Source organism: Agelaius phoeniceus, chromosome 5 (genome assembly GCF_051311805.1).
Source record: "Agelaius phoeniceus isolate bAgePho1 chromosome 5, bAgePho1.hap1, whole genome shotgun sequence".
NCBI classification, from domain to species: Eukaryota; Metazoa; Chordata; class Aves; order Passeriformes; family Icteridae; genus Agelaius; species Agelaius phoeniceus.
Window position 1 is genome coordinate 58,394,959 of NC_135269.1, and position 26,444 is coordinate 58,421,402.

A 26,444-nucleotide genomic window follows, 5' to 3' on the forward strand; every position below is an offset into this window, starting at 1 on the left:
TAAAGAGAAATTCTTCTGATATTCCTTTTTGAACAGTGAAAGATGGCAAAAAGCAGACCAAAAATTAAAAATTAACCCTAGAAAAGAAACTAACTTGTAAATTATTTTCTTTGGTAATTTTTCAGTCATTTGAATTAGCAGATAGAAATAACTAACAATAAACTAAACTTCTTTTAGCAAGAGTTTTACTTGTTCTTTTGAGTTTATCACCATCTTGGCCTTCCTCCAGCTATAAAATGTCATCGTTTCCCTTCCATAATCAAGTCAGGAGTTAAAAAAAGTTACTCTCTGAATTTAAGAGATATTGAAAAAAAATAATGTAAGGAATTAACAAAGGATTCTAATTTCTGTACTTTAATAGTCTTCCATCTTTATCAGATAATCCAAGTAACAGTTTTATCAAATAATCTATTCAGATTCAATACCAGTTACTAAACTGAAAAGGTTTTCATCTCTTGTGCTACTGCCCATGTCAGGCTGTCCTGCATGGAATGCCATCCCTTTGGCTGTGCTGCCACAGCTGGTGCTGGGATGCATCATGGACCAGATCACAAGTCAGGATGGCAGGAATACCATAACACAGCTGGATGTGGTGCAGCACAGTCAAAGCTTTAGAAACATATTCATAAAGAAAAGAAATTCCTACAAATACTATTAACTTCAGTTAAAACCTCCAATTAAAAGCAAACTGGTGAAATTGAACAGAAAAACACAGCTTATAAATTGACCTGAGGGATAGCTACAGAAGTAAAACAATGAACAACTTTGGCAAAACCACTTCCTAAGTACCAGCAGTGAACAGAAAGGGGCCCATGACACTGGTGGGTGTACATTTTGGGGGAGGTCATGCTCATTTATTGATGCACTAAATATCAAAGATGTACTTGCCACTTGATATTTTTTCCCCTGCAAAATATATGAATCATATAAGGAATTTCTTTGAAAAATAACACCTTGGCCAACAATGGTGCACAATTTTGCCAAGGAACTGAATATAGGAAGCTTTCTAAAGCTTCAGAATTGGGATTTAATCCATGAGTGGCTAGGTGAGATTCACATTTCTAATTCAGAGTTCTAAGATATTTAATTTTTCATCTATCATTGTTATAGGGCTCTACAGCAAATTCACATAACATGGCTATATGGTCATTTGCAGGCAAAGGCAGGAACAGCTCTTCAGCTTGGAGTTCAGAACAGACTTTTGTCCACGTAACCCAGCACAGCAGCAGAAAGCAGTCAGGTCTTTCTGATGAGTACAGAGAACATGTCATATTTACAGCTTTGCATAAACAGACAGGAGTCCATTTCTCTGACTACATAAAGAATTAAACAGGGGACTGTGTTTTCCCTTCCAGGTCCAAGTCCTTTCCAGACAACATTTATCCAGAAGGTCTTTACAGACTCCCCTTTCTTTCTGCAGACTGAGCTCTCTCTTTTTCAGTTCAGATCTTTCACATCTCATTTCTGCTGCACTGCCCCCTCCCCATACCCTACATGCATCCTATGAGAAACAGGAGGCAAACAGATACAGATTTCCACACAGCTCCCACTGCATGGCTATTCCAGCACTGCTTTATATTGGAAAAGAATCCTTTATTTCACAAATTGATTAGCTCTGACTTAAAATTTACTTTAAATAACCCACAATAGTTATACTCCACAGATTGAATGACATTAAACCCAACTTTTAAAACTGCAAACAAAGTCTGCATCAGGCTTCCATTGTGATTTGTACCCAGCCACCTCAAAGCACCCTGTAATCTTCCTGGCTTTAGTATTTCCTTTCATTCCTTGAAATAGGTGGTCTAGTACATCTTACAAAGAAAGTGAAAAGAAATAGGAAAAGGGGTTTTCAACTAAAAAAGGACATACAAAGAAAATTTGTGGCCACAATGCATAGTGTGATGCAAAACTGCAGCAAAAACTTAATTATCTATGAGGGTTATTCATACTCTCTCCTAGGGCAAGGTTAAGAAAGAACTGCTAATAAAAAAAGAAGATGAAAATTAAACAAAACAAGACAACCTTGATTATCACAAAGACTGAAATAATCAGAAAGGACTGAAATGAAAGAGATGACATGCAATGGTGACACTACCTCATAACTGGACTCCCAGTTCTGTTTTCCAAAGAATGAAGTGAAAGTCAAAACAATTCCACCAGTGGAATGAAATGAGTATATCTGGAACAATGTCAAAAGCCATCTACTTCTAGAACAACTGCTGTTGTTTTAAAATCTTAAAATTTAGTATATTTAGATGCATAGTAAGAAAAAAATTTGGCTCTGTACTACTTGTACAGTATTTTATTTCTGGACAGTATACCTGTACCTGTTTTACTGGCTGTGTTGCAAGAATATATTAACGTTTTGACTTCTTTTCATTTCTATTTTCTGAAAGTAATAATTGTAAGCATAATTGTACTTTGATCAGTTAACATCTGCCAATTTCTTAAACTCGGTCATTATTATGTTACACATTTATTTCTGAGGATGCAATGTTAAATCAACTGTGTATTACATTAATTTATCCTATGTCAATAGATACCCTCTCTCTTCAAGTAAATTTTATGCTGGACAAAATTTTACATGCTTACAGAGGCTGCAAGATTAGAGTAAAAGATTGTTAACTTACAAATCAAATCGCAGATTCTCTCTTTCTTCAAAGAAGTAGTCCATTATAAATTTTCTTACAAAATCTGGATTTAAAGTATTATCAATTACTTCTGTTCTTCCAAACTGTAAAAGAAAACTGTAAGTTTAAGCTATATGCTATAAGGAGGTATAATTAGACTGCCAATACTAGGAATATGTGAGATATATGACAGCCTGTAAAAATCTCTTAAACAGATGCCATGAAAGAAAATTACTCCATTCACATGAACAGTCCTGTGGATGAAGACAGAGTGGCAGAAGATCTCATATTTCAATATAGAATGGTACCTACCTTGTATTGTATGACCTAAACTTCATCAACATCATCTCCCAAAGCCAATAAAAATCCACAAAAATTTGAATCAGTAACAAAAATCCACTGTTTTCTGAAGAAATGCGTATCAAAAAAACCCCCAACCAAACACAACAGCAAGCAAAAGCTTGCATGTATTGTTCATTGTTTATTTCAGACAGCTTTAAATATTAGGGAACACAATCCTTCTATTGCAAATGTATCATTTTTGCACTGTCCATCTCCTGTTTCCCCTCAGTTCAGCTCTCTCTTCAACACTCCCCTCTCTGAGCTTTTGGCAAAATGCCTTTTCCTTCTTAATGTTTATAGAAGGTGCCTCAGCCCCTGTCAAGCTGAAAATATTTTAATTTTTAAAAAATTCAAAGGTAGATCTTTACCACATCTACAGACCAATTTTGCTGACACTGACCATCCCCACAGCTCAGTCCTGTTTGAATGTCTTCCTCTCTTGAGAGCCACAAACCTTATCCAAATTGACAGCTAAGACTGGTTTAATTTATCTGAGGGAGACTGTAAAATGGGAAACTCATGTGTTTTCTCTACTTTGTTTTCTTTTTTGATGGAAATGTGTGATACAGATATGGAAATTGAGATCAGTGTGACTATATTTTAAATGTTTGCTAGTACACAGGACCCCCATAAGCCTAGCATGGCATTCAAGAGGCAATGACATGCCCTCTTCTGCTATGACAAATGGCCAGCCTTAAATATACCTAAAAGGTTTGTACATCTATGAATATGCAGCTTACCTCTCTCCATTCTTTGTTTCCAATTGCTTGTGTGTACAAAACACAAACTGTGAATGGGAACAAAAAAAAAGTTTGGTTATTTTCAAATTTTAACATATCCTTTAATTAAGTGAACTAATTTTGTAGTCTCTTGTGCTATGGAAAATAGTAACTAGGACAATCAAATAGTAATGTTTTCCCTCAGCTGTCAACAAGCCTAACCAGACTGGTGATCATGTGGTCCAGCTGTTGCAGAAATCAGCTAATAAATGGAGTGCTTCTAAAATGGGAGGTAGCACTTATGCCTGACCTCCAGCAAAGCACTTGACAGTCTTTAAAGACAAAATTGGATAAAAGCAGGTCTTCTTTAAATGTGGGTGGTCAGGCTATTCTAGATTATCTAATGCACAATTACCCTAAAATATACTTCCTTCAAGAGAGAAGAAAATTAAAGTAAAAAAAAAAAAATGAGGACTCTACTGAAAAGAAGCAGGAGAAACAGAACCAGAAAGGGGAAAAAAAAAAGACTTTTCTGGTTTTCTTCCTTAATTTTGCTTCAAATTATTTATATATATTTAAATATCTCCCATATGTGTATTTTATTTTTGTAAACTAAAGCCTGATAAAAAATAGAATCAATTAAATTTGTTGACCTAACCTGATTTTGAAAGACTAAGCAGAACAATCCCACAGGTGTCACTCAGATCTCTATTTCCAGTAGAGCACTCACTACACATTAAGCTGCAGCTTTTATCACAAGGACTGGTGACAGGGGTGCAGTGATTATAATCAGGTCTTTTAAACACTATTTTAAGTACAGATCATTTGCACTGAAGGATTATAATGCACTGCATTATAAATCTTATTTTCTACAGTCTTGAACTAGTTGCAGGTAACTATGATAAAGGAATTTTTACCTGAAATTCCTCTTCAAATCCTTTCTAATCAACAGAAATACAGATATTTCAACATTTTTTCCTCAACAAGTTCTTTTCCTGCACAAATCATCGTTTTTCAAAAGAAGGTAAAAATAATACTGTTTTAGACTGTAGCCTTGAACAGCAAAGGTAGAGATTTGATTTTGTTCTCAGTGAAGTCAGAATCATCAAGAGACGAAAGCAGAAATGAAGTCAACCTTCTAACTACATTTTCTTCTTACTTAAAATTTACTTTTAAAATTTACTTGCTCCACACCAAAAAAAAAAAAAAAAATCCCCTTAGGCAGTAGCAAATAAGAGGAGAAACAGAAAAAAGCAATTTCAATATTTTAGTTCATGTAGAAGCTAAAAGTTAACACTTTTATGTTTTAAGTAAGATGTCTTGTAGATGAAAAAAAGCTTTTATAAAAAAATATTCAAAATAATTCTCAGGAGATGTCCATCTTTCTCCATTTACTCTAAATAAACCCTTGGCAATCATGTGCCTACCTTTGGTTACTGTTTATAGTAAAGTGAACCCAAACCAAAAAGCCTATTTTTACAACACACTCTGGGGTAGGCTATTGGAGTGTATTACATGAAGAATGAAGTGAAATGGGAAAATGTGAGAAAACAGAATGAAATAATCAGCTAAAGAAAGTTCTGTAGGTTACTGTAGGTTCTTACAACCCACCCAGAACTGTAGAATCATAGAACATCCCAAGCTAGAAGGGACCCAGCTGGAAGGGATCCATCAGGACCATCGAATCCCAGCTCCTGGCCCTGCACAGGACACCCCAAGAGTTGCCCCATGAGCCTGAGAGCATTGGCCAAACACTTCCAGAATTCTGTCAGGGTTGGTGCTGTGACCACTGCCCTGGGGAGCCTGTTCCAGTACCCAACCACCCTCTGAGAAAAAGCTTTTCTAATGCCCAACCTAAACCTCCCGTGACACAACTTGAGGCCATTCCCTCGGGTCCTGTCACTGGTCACCACAGAGAAGAGATCAGTGGAAGATCAAAGAATCACAGAATGACCAGGTTGGAAGAGACCTTCAAGATCATCAAGTCCAACCCATGCTCTGAACACCTTAACTAAACCACGGCACCAAGTGCCACATCCAGTCTTGTTTTGAACACATCCAGGGATCCTGACTCCACCACCTCCCCAGGCAGGCCATTCCAGTATTTTATCACTCTTTCTGTGAAAAACTTCTTCCTAATATCCAACCTGTATTTCCCTTGGTGCAGCTTGAGACTGTGTCCTCTCGTTCTGACAGCTGTTGCCTGGAGAAAGAGACCCCACCTGACTACAACCCCTCTCAGGAAGTTGCAGAGAGAGATAAAGGTCACCTCTGAATCTCCTTTTCTTCAGGCTAAACAACTCTCTACTAGTTGTAGACTGCAATAAGGTCTCCCCTTCTAGGCTGCAGATGTGGCCAATATTTTAAATATAATAAAAATATAGATTAATAAGCAGTCACCTCATAGAACATTTTATTGTAAGTAAAAGGTACAAGTTTGAGAGGGATACATATACGTGTGCATCCCAAACTGACATTTCAAAAAAAAGTCAGGCCTAATGAAAGCTGAAGAAAAGACATATATTTCAGTCTTTCTGATAAATACTTTGTAAATGTAGAAAATTTTTTACAACTTCTCCATCTTTCCTCTAAAATGCACCCCATAAATTTTAGGAAACCAGCCATGATACTGTTCTCCATCATTGTTAAGATTCACTATCTCAGATGGCTCTTGGAGAGAGTTTTGTAGAGATCCTGGTACACTAATTGCAGTAACCACTAAAAAACTTTGTCAAATTCATATCCAACTGGAGAAATGCAGATAAATATGGTAAAGCTGATCTAAACCACTTGAAATGCTCAAACCAGAGATTAAAGGCTCCATAAAGCAACCCATCTTATAGCAGAAAACAGTTAACAGCATTGTCTTCAGGGAGAAGAAGGAATACAGAGGGATAAATAATATTTCAAAAGCCATCATACCATGCAACCACATCCTAAGACAGAGCTAAAAAAATAGTTTTTCTCTCATAATCACAAAAACTGAGGGAGCAATGAGAAAGCAGCATACTGATGAAGAGTAGCTGAGAAACCCTTTTGGAAGGCTTTGCCATATGAGTTGTTCCAAGAGCAGATACAGCTACATCTATACTCAGGAATATTAATATTTAATAATTTTTAACTCTGGACAGTGATACCACAATGTCATATCCAAGGTAAATTTAATTAAGTCTTATAATGAAAAAGAAGGTGGAAATGTCAACACTTATTACTCTGTTATAGACACAGTTCCCAAAATATTATAGATTATTATAGCCTTCAGCTTCCTGTTTTCCCAAACAATTTGGGCCTCCCTTACCTGCTCTGGTCCTTTCCCTTTCAATGAATATATGCTTATCCTTTAGTCTGGCAACTCCTGTTACATCAACATTGCCCATCCCAGTTTTCCCAAGCACAACAACACATCTACTCCATTTCAAGGAAGACTTACCCACAATGAAATTGACCTTTTCCCCATGCTACCTAAATCTTTCCATGGTACCAGTTCTAGCAGGGCTCCCCAATACTCTCCACTGACCAGCTTTTAGACCTTCCAGGCAGAGGTGCCCTAAGGTCCCTTTGTCCCATCTGCCAAGAGACTCTTCTAATTGTTACTATCCTCCATGGGGAGATTCCCCAGGGAAGAGCTTTTATGTTTTCAGTCATTCATCCTGGGCTCTTTTGATGATCAATACTCAGCAGCCACAGGGCTCCCCAGGAGGAGAGTGCTGCTGCCAGCACAGCTCTGCAGGGCTCAGCTTGAGTTGTCAGAGCATGGGAAGAAAACAATTCTGCCCGTCATTAGACAGAAGAAACGTGCCAAAATCATTAATCTGTATCGCCTCATCAAGGAAGCACTTCTTTAGCTCAGCTTTCTACAAGAAAAAAAAATAAATTAATAAAACCCATAGATTAAAAAAAATATATTCCTAGAAAAAATGGTCTCCAAACTGGGAGAGCAGAATGCTCCACATGCTACAGTAAATCAAATATATGACTTGCTTTGACTCCACTGAGCAGAAAGCACTGTCAGTAAGAGGCTCCAGTATTGTTTGAAATACTTCCTGAACAATGGCTATCCAAGCCTGTCCCATCTATATCTACTATCTCTACAGCTACTTCTGTCACTTGCCTCTGGGCATGCAAAGTGACAGATTCCTCTTGGCATGAATATCCTAGATCCCAGGGAAGTGATCAGAATTGGAATACTGAGTAGCAATTACAGTACAAAAAAAAGGCCAAGTATATCTCCTAGGAGAACCAGGAAAATCACAAGTTCATTTTTAATTTCAGGAGAAGGCTGTTTATATTGACATGGAAGTCAGCTACATTCATGTGTGTCCCTCTGAGAAAAAGACCAAGAAGATAAAATTGGATTTTCCCTACCAGTATGATCCTTAGATAAATACATTGGAGTATGAAAACCATATTAGAACTGGCCTAGTCAAAAGCAATGAGACCTCAGCATACAGAATGACTTTACATGGTTCTTTCCTCTGAGATCTAATGGCTGCAAATTCAGTGGCTGTAAAAGTGGATCTTGTGTCGGTGGCAGGATGCTGATTTTGACACCTTTTTAGCTATAGAATAAACTTACTGTATACAGAGCAGTCTAAGAATGGCCTTTGTCCCAGTGAATAGACACTGAGGAAAGCTGTCCTGCTGTACTTCCAAACAGAGAAGAACAAGAATGTTTTATACTACTCACCCCTTTTACAGTAGGGCCATATCTCTGTGCCTAACTAAAGGACAGTACAAGCAAACAAACTCAACTGGCTATTAAAAAACCTACAGAATACTAAAACTGGATGCACCCTGTTGGGAGAATACCCAAATTCAAAGCTGCTGTGACAAGCAATTTCTAGAGTGCAAATACAATATGAGTACTTCCAGAGTCAACAGTTCCTCCCTTCTCTCTTCACCAAGGACAGTATTACTGCACTCCATGGTTTTATACTGCCTACCTGTGACAGACAGGTCTGACTGGCAGCATAATTGGGTACTCACAACTGGAGACCAGACCCTAAACCACACCACCAATTTGAGTGCTTTAGAAAAGCTATTTGCATTAATTGAAAAATAATATGTCTCAAATTGATAAGCAAGTTTACGATACTTTTAAAATATTTCCATATACTCTGAATCCATTAAAACATACCTCTAGTTTACTTCTCAGAAACATTTTAAAATAGATACTAAGATTTCTTTAGGTTCTCCTGCCACTTTGTTTCCATGTTTTTTCCCAGAAGGGGTCACCCACCTGCCAGGATCACTTTGGTTTGCCCAGCTGCACATTCTTGGGCTATGCACAGGCTACTGCCCTTTGCATGGAGCATCTCCTCTGCAGAAGGCATCTCCAGCAGTCTATCTGCACACAGGTGGCTCTGGCAGCATCTCCAGCAGCTCTGTCTCTAGCTTGCAGCTGCTGGCCCATTTTTACTGTGACAAGTTTGAGCAGGGCACTGTGTGCTCCCCTGGCTGGCAGAAGTTCTGACAGGCAGAGCTGCTGCTGCCGTGGTTTCCAGAGCTGACTGGCACCAGCTGTGACTGTCACAGGGTGTTCATGGCCTTCTCCCACACAGCTCACACTGCAGTGAGCTCAAACACACTCAAACCTGCAACTTATGCCTCATACAGTGCCCTATCTGATAAAAACTTGAAGCACTTGTCCTTAATAATATTTGAGCTTAAGAACTATAGACACCCTATCACTTTTGCCAGTATGAGAGATCTCTGAATTCATTACAGGCAACAGGTCACTGAGCATTCTTCAAAACAGTTTAACTAAGGGTCTTTTTTAACAGAATTACAGAATTGTCAGGGGCCTTTGAAGATCATCCAATCCAACCCCCACCTAATTTTTACTAATTTTTTTAGCCAACTAAAATTCTTTATCAATATCAAAACACTCAGTTTTGTTTCTGTGTGATCTTCATATAGAGGCATAGTATTGCCTATGTCTTCTGGGTGGTTTCTTTGGGTTTGTTTTTTTTTTTTTAAGCCTTACAGGTTACAAACTTCAAAAGTACTCCTAACTTCTTTTAGTTATTCCCCAGGAAGTAGAAGCTTTTCCCTTCAAAAGTGTACTGTGGAATCTCTCTCAAGATTTTTTTGATGCAGAACAGAAACATATACTCCAACAAAAGTACCCAAATGTTTCATACTGCTACATGACTCAGTATTCAAATATCAGGATATGGCTGCATGTCCAGAGACTTGATACAAGTATATGTGTCTTGGGTTATTTCCAGTGCCAGTAAGCACAATATGTGGTATCCCAAGGAAGAAAAGCCCAGGTTTAAAGAAAGAAATTGAACTTATGGATGAAAGCAAATGGAGAGTTGTAGGAGAGACAAGAAGGCACCACAAACTAAGGACCAGTCTATTAACAACACAAAACTCCTTGGAGTAACATTTTCAAAAGAAAAAGGAAATTTTTTGTGATCTTGGTTCTTTGATTAAAGTTTTCATAAAGCATCTATACAGGAAGATAGTAATGGATTTTAAAAGCCCCATCATAAATTCATAGACATGGCAGTTTTGGAGGATCCTGTCATAATTCAGCTTATGAGGAGAGTGAGTGTCACTAGCTTACAATTCTGAACAGATTAACTACAAAACCATCATACATTTTTGATCAGGACAGACAGTGTTTCCCAGAGATTAATTAACCTAATTTTATTTTTCAGCATTTGACTCTAAGATTAGTGGACAGTATGTACTAGCAGCAACAAATGCTTCTAGTTTATTTAGTACTTTGCCTAATAGCTTTGAAAAATATCTAAAACAGCAGATACTAAAAAAGAAACAACAACCCAACTTTCTAGAATTATTAATTTTAGGAAACTTTAGGTTAAATACTAAATAAGAGACTATTTAGCTCAGGAAAGCAGTATTAATACCAGTCTTCAAATTTCCAGTTCACATAACATTAGTTATAAGTGTACCTTATTCAAGTGTAGCTTAATTATTCTAAGTAATTGTCACAAAGACAGTGTAAACCTAACTGACACTGAAGAAAATCACCCACCTAATTTTATTCAGGGTTTGCACATTTAAAATACATAATAAGAAAAACAATAAAATCCTATATACTCACTTGGATCAGATTTAGAAAATGTATCTCTGTCCAAAAGATTTCTATAAAAAAAAAAAAAAAGAAAAGATAAAAATAATCTTAGGTACAAAAAATTGTGAAAGATGCAAATCAGACACCAATGCACATACGTTTTTAACATTTTTAACCAGGAGTCAGTTTAGTCTTCTCCCCTCCTGATACAGAAGACTTAGCCAGCACTAACACTGGAGTCAGCTTACATTTCATTTTATTATCCATTCTGGATTTGAGCAAACTGTGGCTCATATACTCCAATACCATGAATCAAAAAACAACCACGTGTATGTTATATATACATGTAACAGGCATCAGGAAGAGAAATACCTTTAAATCACCAAGGTCTACCAGAGATTAACTTGCCAGCTCAACCCAAAAATCATAGACTTTACTCAAAATCTTGGCTATGAGATTTCAGAGCCATCAGGAAGAATCTCTAAGAACCTGTCATGGACAAGTAAGGTAAAGAGAACTAATCCATGCACAGGGCACACCTAGGAATAAATATTGATTTTGTTATGGAATGCAATCCCAATATCATACTCACATTTCAGCCAGCTGAGAATCATTCACAGCTGAACAGACTTAAATTAGCAATTCTAAAGAATCAGGACTGACCAGAACCCATTCTCAGCATAGTTACCAACATTTCATAATTAAAAAAATAAATTTTAAAAACTGTCTCAACAGACTAGAAAATGTTCTGAAAACAGGATGCCATTGAGAAGAGACAAAAAAGTTTAATACTTTCCAAAGTTTATTAGCTTAAGAGCAAAAATGCAGCATATCTACATGGAGCTGGATATACAGCAGTTATGTCAAAAATAGCCTTAGACATTACAGTTGACCACAAACTGACTGCAAGTCAGGACTCTTGTACCTTTGGGAAAAGGCATACTGGAATACACAAACAGAAATGTCATTTTAGACTAATCATCTGCTCTTCGTAATACTGACAAACAATTCAAGCAATAATCTTTTGGACACTCCAATTTCTTGCAATCTAAGACAGATATGGAGCCACTGGAGTTCAGTGAAAACAGAAATAACCAGAGGAATATAGACTGTATCTATGAGGGAAATACTGCTACAAATGGAAGCTGACCTCGATGCAGACAGAGCAAGTAGGAACAGGTTTAACCATAAATTGAATCTTCTGCACCACAGGCACAGAAGTTGAACTTTATTCCATTGTTTTAACATCTTTCACTGTTAAAGGTGGGAGACATGATGTGAAATATCCATTGTCTTCAAGAACATGTCAGATAGCTACAATTTCTAGTAAAGGTCTTTGATCCTACCCCAGAGCAAAAGGAAGGATTAAATAACCAGTTTATATTCCTTATAGCTGATTATTTTCAATAACTAGTAGAGCCTCTTCAAGGGTCACCATTAACTACTCTCATTCAGATCTAAATTACATTATTTTTGAGCTACTGAGCAGTGCTGAAAAGCACATTAATATTTTGTTCAATACAGGCGTTCTAAGTGGTCCAATTAAGACTTCAACAATGAAAAGATACTGTATTCTAAATTTAGGTAATGCCAAGTTCACACTTCAGAACAAGCAATATGAACAAAAAAATAGCTTGAAAAGAACATTGGACATATCTGTTTTACTTAACCTAGCTAAAGTACACACTAGCTTTAATATTACTACTTGTGAATACACCTGAATTCTGCACACACTAATCATTCTGAACTTCTCTAGTCAATTCAGAAATGTAATTTTTATGCATACAATTATACTCAGTGAAACCATATCTTACCTTGATGAAAATCATGCAAATATAAATTGGAAGTATTAAGAAACTCAGGAAAATCAGTGAACCCAAATCAGTAGTTGACAACAATCACTACAAACTGCTTTAAAAGACAGTACAGCAAATTCTGCAATATTGGAATTGCCAACCCAAAATCAAAATTGCCTCCTATTCCTCCTTAATTTTACATATCTAGATACATCACTAATTCCTGGTAACTAGAATTGGATTATCACAAAATGAGTTGCAGTAAACCCTCAAAATTAGACTTATATGGAATAAATAGTGCATTAGATTTTGGAACACGCCTCTCATACTCACCATTAGAATTCCAAACAATTTTAATTTCTCTGCATAATGACCATACAGTGACCTTATAATTGCTATGTTAGTGCTTGCCAATGTAGATTATGATTAAGGAATTTTAGTCATGCTTATACTGAGATAAGGTGCTTTGAGTTCTTTACATATTTCCTAATCTTTTTGTGTTCCTTTTTAAGTTTTGTTCCCCTCTATTTTCCCATATACATCCTAACATAAAGAATGCCTGGTACTGTAAAGCTTAGTTGATCCTGGTACTTCCAGCAGCTGCAAAAAGCAGGCACCATAGGAACAGCATAAAAAGGAGGTAAGAATCTGTAGATGAGAATCTACAGGTTCTTAAAGAATCCTAAAGAATCTAAAAATAAAGAATCTAATGAGTTAAGAACATTTCTACAGAAGCAGTATCCCTGAAAGGATTGCAGGGTAGACACCCAAGTTTAACACTGTAATTCAGGTCAGTTCGTGCCACCATGATATTTTCTGAAAAATCTTCTCTGCCCAGGATTTTTCTCCTGAGAAGCTGAGAAGCCTCAGAAAAGAAATGTAAACAATAATGATCAGATTGCTTTGGAATGTGGTCTGGAGGTTGCTTACCAACAGGTGCATCTTTGATTGGTTCCATGCAAATTGTGTTGACTTAATGACCAATCCCAGTCCAGCTGTGTCAGGACTCTGGTCAGTCATGGGTTTTTATTATTCAATCTTGTTTAGCCTTCTGATGTATCCTTTCTCTTTCTTTGGTATAGTTTTAGTATGTCATTTCTTTTAATATAGTATCATAAAATAATAAATCACCCTTCTGAGAACATGGAGTCAAATTCTCATCTCTGACCTTGTCCTGGGGACCTCACAACACCACAAGTTTGTGCAATGAAGTTGTGGTTTTGAACTAGTACAACTTGCAACACCCTCAGTTCAACCCTTCACATACTTTCCTACAAATAAACAATGTCTTCAGCAAAGTTTGCAGCATGCTTGATTGTCCAAATCATAACGAGCCAACCAAAATAGTAATGTAAGAACTTGGCAAGCTGTTCAAGCAACGCAGCCAATTTCAAAAGGAACTTTAAAGAAAAAGTGCCAACAGGAAAAAAAAAGGAATAAAAAAAGAGTCTGATTTGGCCAGTAATTCACCTAACACCTCAATAGGCAGCTCAATTTCATTTGTGTGTTTTCATTTCAGGGAAATAACAATCAAAGTGCTCCCTTAAATATAAGAAAACTACACAGTAACTGTGCATAGGACAATCTACAAGGGATGGTAACACAAACCAGAAAGCAGACTGAATGTATTTCTAGAACTTTAGGTGGTCTTTGTGCTCTTAATTTTCAATGGCACTTTCTGAACATGCTGAGCAATACAAAGTGTGTATTTTTAGTGAGAAAAGCATTGTCTTCAGTAGTAAGCTGTTTTGTCTCAGGAAAGCTCACAAACTCAGAAACCAGAAATATCTGAAACTTCTTTTTCTTTCTTCTAACCAAAGTATTGAGAGAAACAGAGAGAAACTTGTATTTTAAATGAACTTGGTGAGTATATTTTTTGTCTATGTCCATTAAGTCTTGCAGATAAAGAATGCAAATAGAAAAGGAATTTCTATCAATTATGAGAGAGGGGGAAAAAACCAAAACTTTTTTCTCGAGAAACATGCCTATCAAATACCTACAGCAAGGAAGTCTGGGAACATCTGTGCAGAAAGCATTATTCTACTAGCACAGATCTTGAAGGAATTCATTCTGCACCTGCCCATTCTGGTGTGGACCTTCCAAAACAGTTGCAACACCATAGATGTCTAAGGGGAAAAAAATTAATAGGAGCCATGGCAATAATACTGGAAATGCTGGGAAAATTTTTTTTATGTATAATGAGAGCCATTTCCCCAGGGTGGAAAGAAAGAGATCATCAAATAAGATAAAGTTAAAACATATTTATCTTAGTTTGCATAGTTTCATAAACTCCGTAAAAATTTATCAAAATAAAAGTCCAGTACTCAAGAAGTTTTTTAGAATAGAATGTTTCAGTCAGAAGGAGCCTAAAATAATCCTCCAGTCCAAAGGCCCAACCACTTCAGGGCTGACCAAATGTTACAACACATTATTGAGGGCACTGCCCAAATGCCTCTTAAACACTGCCAGGCGTGGGGCATCGACCTCTCTAGGAAGCCTGTCCCAGCACCTAAACCCTCTCAGCAAAGAAATGCCTCCTAATGCCAAGTGTTTTGCACTGTTTAACCTAAAACAAGTCACATGTATCAATCAGATGCTTCACTGATCTAGTCAGCAGTGGTGGCTCACCAGGAACCATCACAGGCTTTGCTGCTTCCTCCGATCTCTAACCCACTATGCCCTATGTGTATGTTGTCAGATGTGTGCTAAATATTAGCATTTACCCTCCTTGTCCACATACCCTTTCCTTCAAATTTTACTTTATTTTAGTGATCAATATCTGAACTTCCTTCTTTGTACATTTTTTTTAAGCCTTTGTTACACCAAGCTGATAAGCAGAAGTAAATCCAATTCCCCTGTCAGAAATTATAGAATTCTGGCCTTGAAGAACAGACCACAGTAACTACAGAACTGAGCAGTTTAAAATCTGATTTTCTAGTTTCAAATTTTTAAAAAAATTAAAAATCTGTATTGACTGGAAAAAGACTTACTTTGCTTTCAACAGCTCTGACATCTTTAATGAGAAATATGTGGTTCACTTCAGATTAATTTGTCAAAATCTGTCTGGGTGCAATGGCTTTCTCCTCCTCTTTAGACTTATATTTAAATGCATGCAAGGATTTCTTGGTTGTGAAATAAAGCACTCAGCAGTTTGCAAACACAGAATTTGGTTACTCATGCAAAATAATTTTTAGAAAATATACATTTTCAGTATATCATATTTGTATTATATAAGCACACACTACTTCTCTCATGCTTTTATCAATCCATGGGGAAAGGAATTGTCCCTAGTTCATTAAATAAAAGCATTTCTCTTTCCCTCAATGATGGGCCCACATCACTTTTTCACAGAAGATCCTGATAACAAAATGAGCATCCTAATCACTTTTTAATGTGCAGCATAGCACCCATTGTAGCACTAATTGTAACATAAGTGTATTATTACCTAGTAGGCACTACCCCTCAGCCTTAATGGCACCACTGAACTTGCAAGGATCAGTCCTAAGATGACGTAGGATCCAAAGAGTCCACTCAAGTGAAGAGCCCACTTGACCTACCTGCAGAGTAATTGCACAAATTACTCAGTGGCAGCTTAAGTAGTCACTCTTCCACAGCTATTTACCCTCTCCTTCTCTATTCTGTCAGAGCACAACAAAGCCAGCTATTAGCCTCCAGATCTCTAGATTCTAAATGCCCTGGACCTAACAGCAGATCAAACAATTTCTCAGAATTTTACATTATTGTCAAAATAACTGGTTTTCTTACAATAGGCTCACAGGTGAGACAACAGTGACTCTGCTGACTAACAGGCAATTAGGGTGACCTGTTCATTTCTGTTCAAACCATCTCCACTCTTCAGGGCACTGGAAGAACTGGAAAGAAAGCAAACATATCTCTGATGTGCAAGCTTAAGAAAACATTCACAATACCTCTTCATAACCTCTGGAGAAGTAATTCACCAGAAAACAAATAATTTTTAGCCTCACAGTAACTTTCATTGTCAAGATATATTGATTCAGAAGCCATAAGGGAAAAAAAAGGGAGAAGCAATGAGAAAGAAGGGTAAGATCAGCACTGCTTCCATGAGTTTCAACACAACCCACAGCCATCTCTGGCTAGATGTACACAAACAATTTTAGGATGAAACCTCTATTAAACTGCTGATTGCTCCTGAGGGCTAAAAAGCCCGAAAGGAATTGCCAAGTTTATTTACTCTAACACAGCAATAGTTTTACAGGAATTCTGTGGAACAGATGGAAAGTACTAAGTTATAAAAATACATTTGTGCAGATGAAACAGACCTAAACATAAACTTAGACTATCCCAGTTTATATTAAAAAAAAAGACCAATTAGTACTATCACAAACGGGTGGAACTCTGCTTCAGTACCAACCCAAAATTCTATTTGAAACCAACAGAACAAACCATCACATTTATGTTGCTAGGGCTAGGCAGGTAAGCAGTTTCTGGCTCTGAGCTTCTGGTGATGGATCCTGGGAAATGGCACTAATGACTGCTGGTGGTCAAAAGAGCTTTTCAATCTAGTGCCAACTCACCACTCCTTTCCAGTTACTTTCATTCAGACCATCCAAATCCATGGGTGTGCTGCCCTACGTGAGATCTGATTTCTTTAGGAATGTATAATACATCTAATACAGTGTTTCATTAATGCATAACAGCATATAAAACCTAGATTGGTTTTGTAGTTTTTCTGAAACAACTTTTTAAAAGGTACACCTCAAAGAAGTAATTTTAAAAGGAAGTACATACCATCCGTGTAATATTCATCCTTTCTCTGCCAGTGCAGGACTGTTGGTCGGTGAGCCACTGCTCAGGATGGGCAGATAAAAAATTGAGAAAAATAATACTACCACAGAGGGTCTTCATAAAAATAGTTATTGCACATTTCCTAGAGCTTTTCCTGCTGCCAGGCCTTCCTGTATGGCACCTTTCTGAAGCCTAAGACAGTGGGCTTCAGCTGAGGGAGGGTCTTAAAGTGAGCCAACCATCAGCGTCCCACCTCCTGTCTGAGGACAACCATGAAGTTTTCAGTGGTGGCAGGGGTGGAAGAGGTGGTCTCAGAAGGAGAATGATGTTGATGACTTCTTCCTCCCACTCCAAGGACCCCCAGCTGAGTTAACATGCCCTGACTTCATTCATCTGCAACTCCATTCTACATCCACATTTACTGTACACCACATACAGCCTGTACTACATCTGCTTGAGACCTGCTCCTTTATCACTTTTAGTTTTGCCCAGCTCCCAAACTGTCCTTCTTTACCAACCACTGGTGACCTCTTTACAGCACTGGGGTCCCCAGCAAGGGGAACATCCTGAGTACCTTCTTTTCACCCTCTGCTGCCACACTCCCATCCTGTGCCCCCACTTGCAAAGCCTCTGCTATCACACCATGACAATGCTCCTCTGCACTGCACCATTCTGTCAGGGTCACAAATATATCATTATACACATAATAATTACTAGCTACTACTATCTGCTGAAGGAAATATGGTTATACCACACAATTATACAAGGACAAGCCAAAAGGAAACTAACTAAGCAGTAGCCACCCAGTAACTAGAAAAAAAACAGAGCAGGTTTGGGTTTGCAGCTAAGTAAAGCCAAACACAGCTCCACATAGGCAAAGGCACGTTCAGACAAATCCTGACAAGTCCTGACACTTCCAAGGTTGTGTGAAACCTGAAGCCTGCATGAGAACTGACATGTTAAAGGTTAATGACTCAAAAATCCCATTTGCAAAAGCAACAGGTGCTTTGCTGAGGCCAGAATCACACCCCTTAAACAAAGGGGAGGAGAAGAATTTTGGGGTGTGTGGTGAAACCGTTGATCTTCTAAGAGCAGCCCAGGTGCAGAGGATGTGCACACCCAGCCACCAGAGGATGACCACACCAAACCAAAAAGGCCAGTAAGAAGCAGATCCTGCAAGGTGGGGTAATGCTTTTTATCATGCCAACGTCCTCTCCTGATGAGACTCAAGTGTAAACCCACCCCGTGGGGGAGCTATCAGGACACTCACAGGTAAGCCTGAAGGTATTAATTCCTTCTGGTAAGTCACAACTGGCTCAACCTGTGCAGTCATGAGAAACAGCAGTCATGTCTTAGAAAGGGCCACAAACCTTCAAAGTCCCCTGAAGCACCCCCAGACTGTGCATGAGCCACAGAATTTCATAGTGTAAGGCTCCACTCCCAGGGAAGGCACCTGGGCCTTCCCTGGGAGTGGAGCCAGGGAATACATTACCCATTGAATCTTTTCTTCCCACCCATCACTTCCCTGTATTTCCTCCCATTCCAAACCATGACAGGGGAACTCCAGCCCCAACAGATAAAGACTGTGACCACAATTTTGACCAAAAGACAACAAAATTGCAACAATCAAGTCTCAGTGCTGGATCCACGGGTAGTGATATCTTTCTTCTTCTTTTGTACTCTTACCCTTTCTTTTCCTTGTATATTTTCCTAAGTGATATTGTTATACTTATATATATTCTATTAATAATAACCACCTCCTTTGCAATGTAACCCAACTGCTCTGAAATAAACCAGCCACGTGTATACACACTGGTCATTCATTCTTGTTTCACTTTAATCCACCACGAGGGACCTAGTAAGAACTTTCAGTTCCCCATCTCAGGGGCAGGTTAAAACAGCCTGTCCCTTGTGTGTGGAAAATCACTCCATGAAAAGCCACTGTCCATGAAGGAGACAGAGGAGTCCTATGCCATTATTTGAATAAAGGGAGAGAGCCCACTCGGCCTCATGCCCATGGGGTTTCTCTCTCTTGAGGCTTCAGAAGACACAGCCCCCTTTTATCCTAAAATCCCAGCCAAATGTTGACCTCTTCCTTTCCCCAGTGGCTGCAGTACTAGGAAGGTACAGCCTTCCCAAACCACCTACCACATTCCCCCTTTGAACGTGTCATTTTCCTCCAGAGTTTAGAAATTTGGGCTATGTGGGTTCTGCAACAGACTTTGTGCTGACCCATCTGTCTATTACCCTCAAGTTCAGGAGTCAAACTGTCTGGGTTCTGCAGCTTGAGGTTGGCAGAGGCACCAAGACCCATTTCAAAGACACTAACTCCCATTTCTCCTTCAGACACTCACCCATGGAACCCCATGTTTGTACAGACACTAGCATCCATCTTTCCATCACTAACTATCGCTGGACAGAACCTATAGTGCAAACGATCTGCTTTCAATTCTATTAGTCACACTGCTGCATGTTTAAATTTCAAACAACAGAGACACACAGGTGAAATCTATCAGGAATACATCTCCATGACTGTGGACACTGTAAACCATTAATGTTTTTTCTCATCTGAAACCAGCTGGTTCTCTAGGCAGTATCATTTCAAAGAAAAAACAACAATGTAAGATCAACCTTCTGTTGCCAGTCACACATAACCACTCCATGGACTTTTAATCCAATCTAGAAACACATACACGAAGAAAGCAGGAAGATGAAAGCCAGGTTTACAATCAAAATTAATTTTATATTCTGTATTTTTACTATACAGAGTTGAATAATACAAGCTTGAATAATTTGTTATGAATATCTCCTTTATCGTTATATCTTTCTGTGACAGAGACTTCTAACAAATTATTAATATTAAAAAAAAAAACAGAAGGTAAGTATGGTGGCTGGAGAGACATGATCTTGCCAGAGATCAATGCCTAGGACAGTCAAAGATATACTTAAACATACTTTTAGGTATTGCAAACACTTGAAAGTGGCTGGGTAAGACTTTCACACTACCAAACAAAAAGAACAATTCTGAAATTCTGAAGTGGTATGCTTTCTTTGTTTGTGCAAGAAACTTGAAATGGAATAATTTCAATTACTGAGAATAGGGATTGCTTAATTCCATTCTGCTCATTCATTAATATTAGATTCTGTACAAATTGTGAAGTGCAATAGGACTGATCCAAAACAGGCATGGGCAACCAAGTGTGTTTCTGTTGAATTAACTGTGACAGGTGTTTATGGTGCCTTTATGCACATAACGCCCGTTGTGGGAACACAGGCAGTGGAGAGTTTGTCCAACATAAACCCAGACCAATAAAGACACACTGCCTCGTTGAACATAAAGCCTTTCAAAGCAGAATTATCATAACAAACGCTCTGAATTAGCAAAGTGACCCTGCACTCTGTCAATATTTTAGAACCATCTTTCCAATAACCATGTCATCTTTGATACACTACTAGAAGTCAAAATGATAAAACTACAGCTTCACTTTCTTACAGGTATTAAAAAAACACTCTCAATAAGATCATTCTGATTGATAAGTCCATAAATAAATATTAACATGAGATATAATAAAACTCTTGACTTTTATTAACATAAGACTGCAGAATGGCTGCAGAATTATCATGTATTACAGGAAAAAAGCCTAGGCCTGTCCACACAGTAACCATGATAAACAGAAACCATCATTATACATTATATATTAAATATATATATTTATACAAAAAATTAAAAATTTGAACCCATTAAGCTACACTGAATTTTGTATGCTCACACAGAGCACAAACTTCAAGATACATAACCACAATCTTGCAGTTCTCGGCCTTAGATAAACTTCTTCAGTCAACACATAGTAACAGCACTAACAGAGGGAAGATGGGAACAGAATATGGAGTTTTTCCAAGACTTAACTAGATTGGAATCAGTGGAGGATATCAGCAGAGGGAAAACAGGATGACAGGTATATGGCCTGAAGCTTACCTGAAGCTCACATAAGACCACAAGCTTCCACACACAGCTGGTAAGAGAAGAGTCCTGTCTAGACACAGGGTTATAACCTGCATGCAGTGCAAACACCCCTGTAGAGGAAGAGGAATCTTTGGGCTGGAAAACATAGTGGGTAAAAGGAGAGAGTGCAGCCTATTTCCACTCTTTCACACAGACTGCAGGGACAAGGTCTTGGTCCTTCACCACATGACAACTGTGCAAAATTATGCCAGGCAGCAACAAATAAAGATTGCATGGCAGGTGACAGTAACATTTTCATCAGGTCATAAAAGCCCTTCAGCACATGTGAAGAAGGGAGAGACAGGGTGCAGAGGGAGATGGCTACTACAGCAATTGATCCAGACTACAGTGGACAATTACCAACACCAGAGGATCCTCTGGGATACATATGTAACTTCTTCTGCCAGATTAGAGCTGGCTCTTGAGTCAAAGACTTCTGCTTCCTGATAAACTACATCTTAGAGAGTCAGGAAAGAATTGTGAAGTTTTTATTTGATAGGCACTGAGTAGTAATAACTAGAATTAAATTAATTTCTTGCTTTTCTAGCATTTTTTAAAGTTACAGCTAATGCTGGCATTCAAAAGCTATGGGGATGATATAAAAAACTTTTAGTCATAAAGAACATTGCCTGACAACCAAAACACTCCTGGATTTTACAATTTTCACAGAATTTCTCATCCCATGAGATGCATTTCTCCTAAAGGCTACCTGATGTGACCCTGAAGCTAAACCAGGGTGGCTTGGAGAATATCAAGTAGTGCAATGCCATCTACATAGTGCTGAATCTGGACACTTTGGCAACACTGGCATTATGAGGATGCAGGCAAATTGGGAAATTCTGACAAATAAACCACATGGAATTGAGAGCTAAAAGAATAGAAACTGTATCCTTACTGAATAAGACAGACAGAAAGACAGAACAAAGGGAAGAAGAGTCAGAAATTTACTTTATAAGACAAACAGTGGGCACTGCTTCACTGACCACAAGTTACACTACCTGTACAAACTGGAAGATCTTCCCTCATGTCCTACAAGGAAAACGAGCAAAAACCCACAAAAAACAAACAACCTGCCCAAAAAACCCCACAAAACATCACCACAACAACAAAAAACCCCAAAGCCAAACAAAAAGAAAAACCCAAGAAAAAAAAAATCTAGGAATAAATGATAGTTATCAACTAACAATTGCTGATGTAAATTAGTGACCACATTGGTCCTACAACTCTTCAAATATCAAGGAAAAAAACCATCATGACCCAAACTGTTGTTAAAAGTATTTCTCTCCAGATATTAAGGAATACACAACTGCTAGTTAATATAGAATTTTCAGCATTCTCTGAATTTTGCAGTTTGCTCTTGTAGTCTTTCACAATTTCATTTAACACCACATTTCACAAGCTTTAACCAATGCATGTGTTTACAGATGAATCACAAATGTGTTAACCATTAATCTCTGCCCTAGTGTCACTCATTTTATACTCTGCTCTGAAGCATAATTTTGTAATCAAAAAGTGTCATCCAGCACATACAGAAGAAAGGAATCTCCATGGAAATTCCCATCCTTCTGCACTTGACATCAAGACAAATGAGAAAGTTTTAACAAAACTGACCTGGCCTTTAACAACATCTACAGAGAAACTGCTGCTGTAAACTATATACTGAAATTAGTTACAGGTAAGGTCAGAATCGACTGACTGTGTTCTGTACCTGCATTTCTATGTGACTATCTGATGGATTACTGTGAAACATGGCAGGTATACACAAATGATACTGGAATTAAAGGAACTCCCATACTAAGCAAATTGGGTCAAATTCAGCATAAGTGCTCTGGCATCTGTAACTGTGACAGACTATCTGAAGAACTTAAAAGTAAAGTAAAGGTCCTGGATTGTTTTTACACATTACAGCACACCCTTCCTCAGACAACATTTGGTGCTTGTGAACCTTGCAGAGACAGCAAGTACAACGGGGTGTTTATATATCAGCCTGGTGACTGTTTCAGTATTAAAAAATTAATCTTACTCTATTCCTCACTGCTTCAGCCTCTTTTGAAATTCACACTTGGTAAAACATCAAATCAGACTTTATTTACTAAGGAAAGAGAGGGAGTGGTCTGACAATTTAAGTTTAGAGCACTGCCATTCTATCGTGGTAGTATTACAGGTAAACAGCAACATTATAAAATGGGGAGCTACATTACAACATGAAGCAACGGACTGTAGAAGAAACTCTGTCGCATTTCCATCAGGAAATACACTGACAGTTCAAATTTTCCGCTAGAAGCTGCCAACTCTGCTGGCGAAAGGCGTCACCACTTTGCAACTACTAGGAAATACTTAGGGAAGTCGCGGAATGTGAACGAAGGCACGAATAAAAAAGCGCACAAATAAAACTATTTTTAGACCTCTAATGAGAAAACCTCTGCATCACGGGAGAAAACAGGACTTTTGAAATACCGATAAACAAGCGTCAAAGGAACAAAACCACAGACACTACGTTTGGTGTTACGGGTTGGCATTCCCTCAATTTCTCGGCAGCAGCGTTACGATAAAACATGACGAGGCAACACAACACGCCCGTACTCCTAAGTTTCGCAAGAGAGCCTAGAAGAACCCGTGCCAGGATTGCTGCGGACGGAAGGTCTCCGTCCCCACCACGGCGCTTGGGACAGCTCCAGAAGTTCAACACCTGCCGGTAACGCGCCCTGACTCCCGCTCCCGGCGGCGGCGCGGGCAGGGTGCGGGGCGGCGGCAGCAGCTGCCCGTCTCGGCAGAGCCCGGAGCCGGCGCTTGGCCCCCGGGCCCGGCGGCAGCACCCTGCGGCGGACACGCCCGGTGCGCGGCCAGCGGGCTGCAGCGGGCTGGCAGCCGGCCCCGGGCTGCGCCCGGCTCTGCCCGAGGATGCGCCGGCATCCCCGGCTGCCCGCGCTCGGCACGCCCCGAGGGCAGGGGGGAGAGCGCCCCGCACAGCGCGGGGCATGCGGAGGGCGTCCCGCGCCGCCTTCTCCTGCCCGCTCCGCTGACAAGCCCGGGACGAGCGGCCCCCGCCCGTCCGCTCCCTCCGACGCCGCGGGGCGAGCGGGTGGCGCGGCCGTGAGCCGGCTCCGTACCTGCAGGACACGGAGAGCTCCACCTTGGTGGCCGGGATGCTGGAGCTGAGTACGTTAAAATCCCCCACGGACGCCATCTTCGGAAGCCCACCGCTTCTGCCCAGCTCCTGCTGCCCCGCCGGCTTTCCCAGCCCGAACATGGGACAGAGCGGCGCGGGCGGGAACGAGGGACGGACGGACGGACGGACGGACGGACGGAGGGAGGGAGGAGGCGGCGCCTGCCGGCCTCCACAGCGCGGTGCCGCTGCCGCCCGTGGCGCGGAGCCCGCTCCGCTCCGCTCCGCACCCGCGGGATGCGCCCGCCGGCTGGAGCGGTGAGGCGGGAGCGGGCCGTGACGTCACCGCCAGCGGGAGCCGCGCGTGCCCGCCCCGGGCGCGGGGAGCCCGACGGCCCGAGCGGGGACACAGCGGAGCCCTCAGGGAGCGCGGCACCGCGGCCGCCGCCACCCCACGGCGGGCGGGGCGGGGAAGTGCCCCGCTGGAGGCGTGCCCAGGGTGCGCTCCCGAGCGATTTCGCTCCCGTGCCTCCCCGGTCTCTTCCCTCCTAAGCCCTGCACGGAAACTCCCGCTCCGTCCCGTCCCGCAGGCTGTCCGGGAAATCTCCTCCCTGCGCCTTAGTGAACGAGGGAGCTCCCCGGGGATTTCCCCTTGGCTCCTGCACGGAAACGCCCGCGCCGTTCCGTCCCGTTCTGCGGGCTGTGCGGGGAATCCCCTCCTTCCGCGTTAGTGCGGGTGATAGATGTGCGTGTGCGGGTCCCCGCGCCCCGAGCAACCGCAGCGGCGCCTGGGGACAGCGCCTGGGGACAGCGGCTGCGGGCCGCACTCCGAGGCCCGGCGCGGAGTGACCATCCCGGGGCCGCCCCCACCAAAGCCCCGGGCGGCGAACGCGCGCGGTCGGCGGGCACGGCGGAGCGCGGGGCAGGGCCGGTGCCGCCAGGGGGCGCGGCGGAGCGGGCCGGAGGGCAGGGCCGGGCCGGGCCCCTGAGGGCTCCGCGGGCGCCAAAGGGAGCACGGCGGCGGTGTCTGCCCTCGGAAAGCCTGCAGCCCCTCCCTTTGCAAAACAGGCCAATTTACCGCGGTCACTGCGTGCATTGACACACTGAAAAACCGGGGCTTCACGTGCGCAGACCCATTCCTTTTTTTTTTACCAAGACCACCAATCCAGTTGCCCTGATGTGCTCATAGTAGTTCCCAATAATCACGACAACTGCATCATCTTATATGTAATGTGTTTAATTTGTATCCATTATTATAGCATCTAAGTAGTCCCCAATATTTATTTCCCATCATAGCAGTTTGAAGAGAGAAGTGTTTCCATTCCCATGTCACAGGTGGGAAGTTAAGGCACAGGCAAATTAAATGCCATGTCTGTAGCTACACAAGATGTAGGCCAAGTTGAAGTCCCTGAAAATTATATACTGAAACCCAAAATCATGTACTAAATTCCTCTACTCCTCTGTCTCTTGAGAGTTTTACATATAGCAATAAAGAAGTTTAATGTGTTTATTTGTAAAAGAAATGTAACTCCAAAGCCACAAACGTTATCAAATTACATTCATTTTGAATTTAATTCCTAGATTCTTGTTGCTGTAATTCAAGTTCAATGCTCGATAGTAGTACATCATAATAATGGTAAGAGAACCTGAATGTCAACACCTGGTTAGCTCATAGCAAACAGAAGGAACAGCAGTGGGAATGCAGAAGACAGCAACATGTTCTTATGTACAGGAGATATACTCCCTGTGCACAGCACACATCGGAAACACAACTCCAGTGGCAGAAACTCAAGGAAGATACCATGGATATTTTATTCAGAAACTTCCAACCACATCCCAGTTCTAATCTTCTGGCTCTTTGTTTTCAGGAGGTTATCACCTGAAATCTCATTTCTTTATTTTCATTCTCTTGTCCAGAGCAATTTGTTAAGCACAGAGCAATTTCTCATCAGATATCTCCAAAGTACTTCCTCTTAAACCAATCTGTCTAAAGTTCTCAGTACAGCCAAGAAACCACGTACTTTCACAAG

At 40.4% G+C, this 26,444-nt stretch overlaps 1 protein-coding gene across 2 annotated transcripts in view; it reads right to left on the bottom strand.

Moving 5' to 3' along the window:
* Nucleotides 1–25,086, bottom strand: part of CPNE8 (copine 8) — a 71,960-nt gene extending 46,874 nt beyond the window's left edge. Inside the window, exons 1-4 of one of the 2 annotated variants that reach the window (XR_013182470.1) lie at nucleotides 24,419–25,086; nucleotides 10,773–10,813; nucleotides 3,716–3,762; nucleotides 2,634–2,737 (exon numbers count right to left, since the gene is read on the bottom strand). Coding sequence is in view for 1 of the 2 variants with exons in the window: in XM_054632120.2 (XP_054488095.2) it covers nucleotides 2,634–2,737; nucleotides 3,716–3,762; nucleotides 10,773–10,813; nucleotides 24,419–24,558 (332 nt within the window). In the remaining variant the exon portion in view is untranslated. The remainder of the gene's footprint in view (nucleotides 1–2,633; nucleotides 2,738–3,715; nucleotides 3,763–10,772; nucleotides 10,814–24,418) is intronic. The other variant, XM_054632120.2, reaches the window with a different exon arrangement.
* Nucleotides 25,087–26,444: the final 1,358 nt, after the last annotated feature.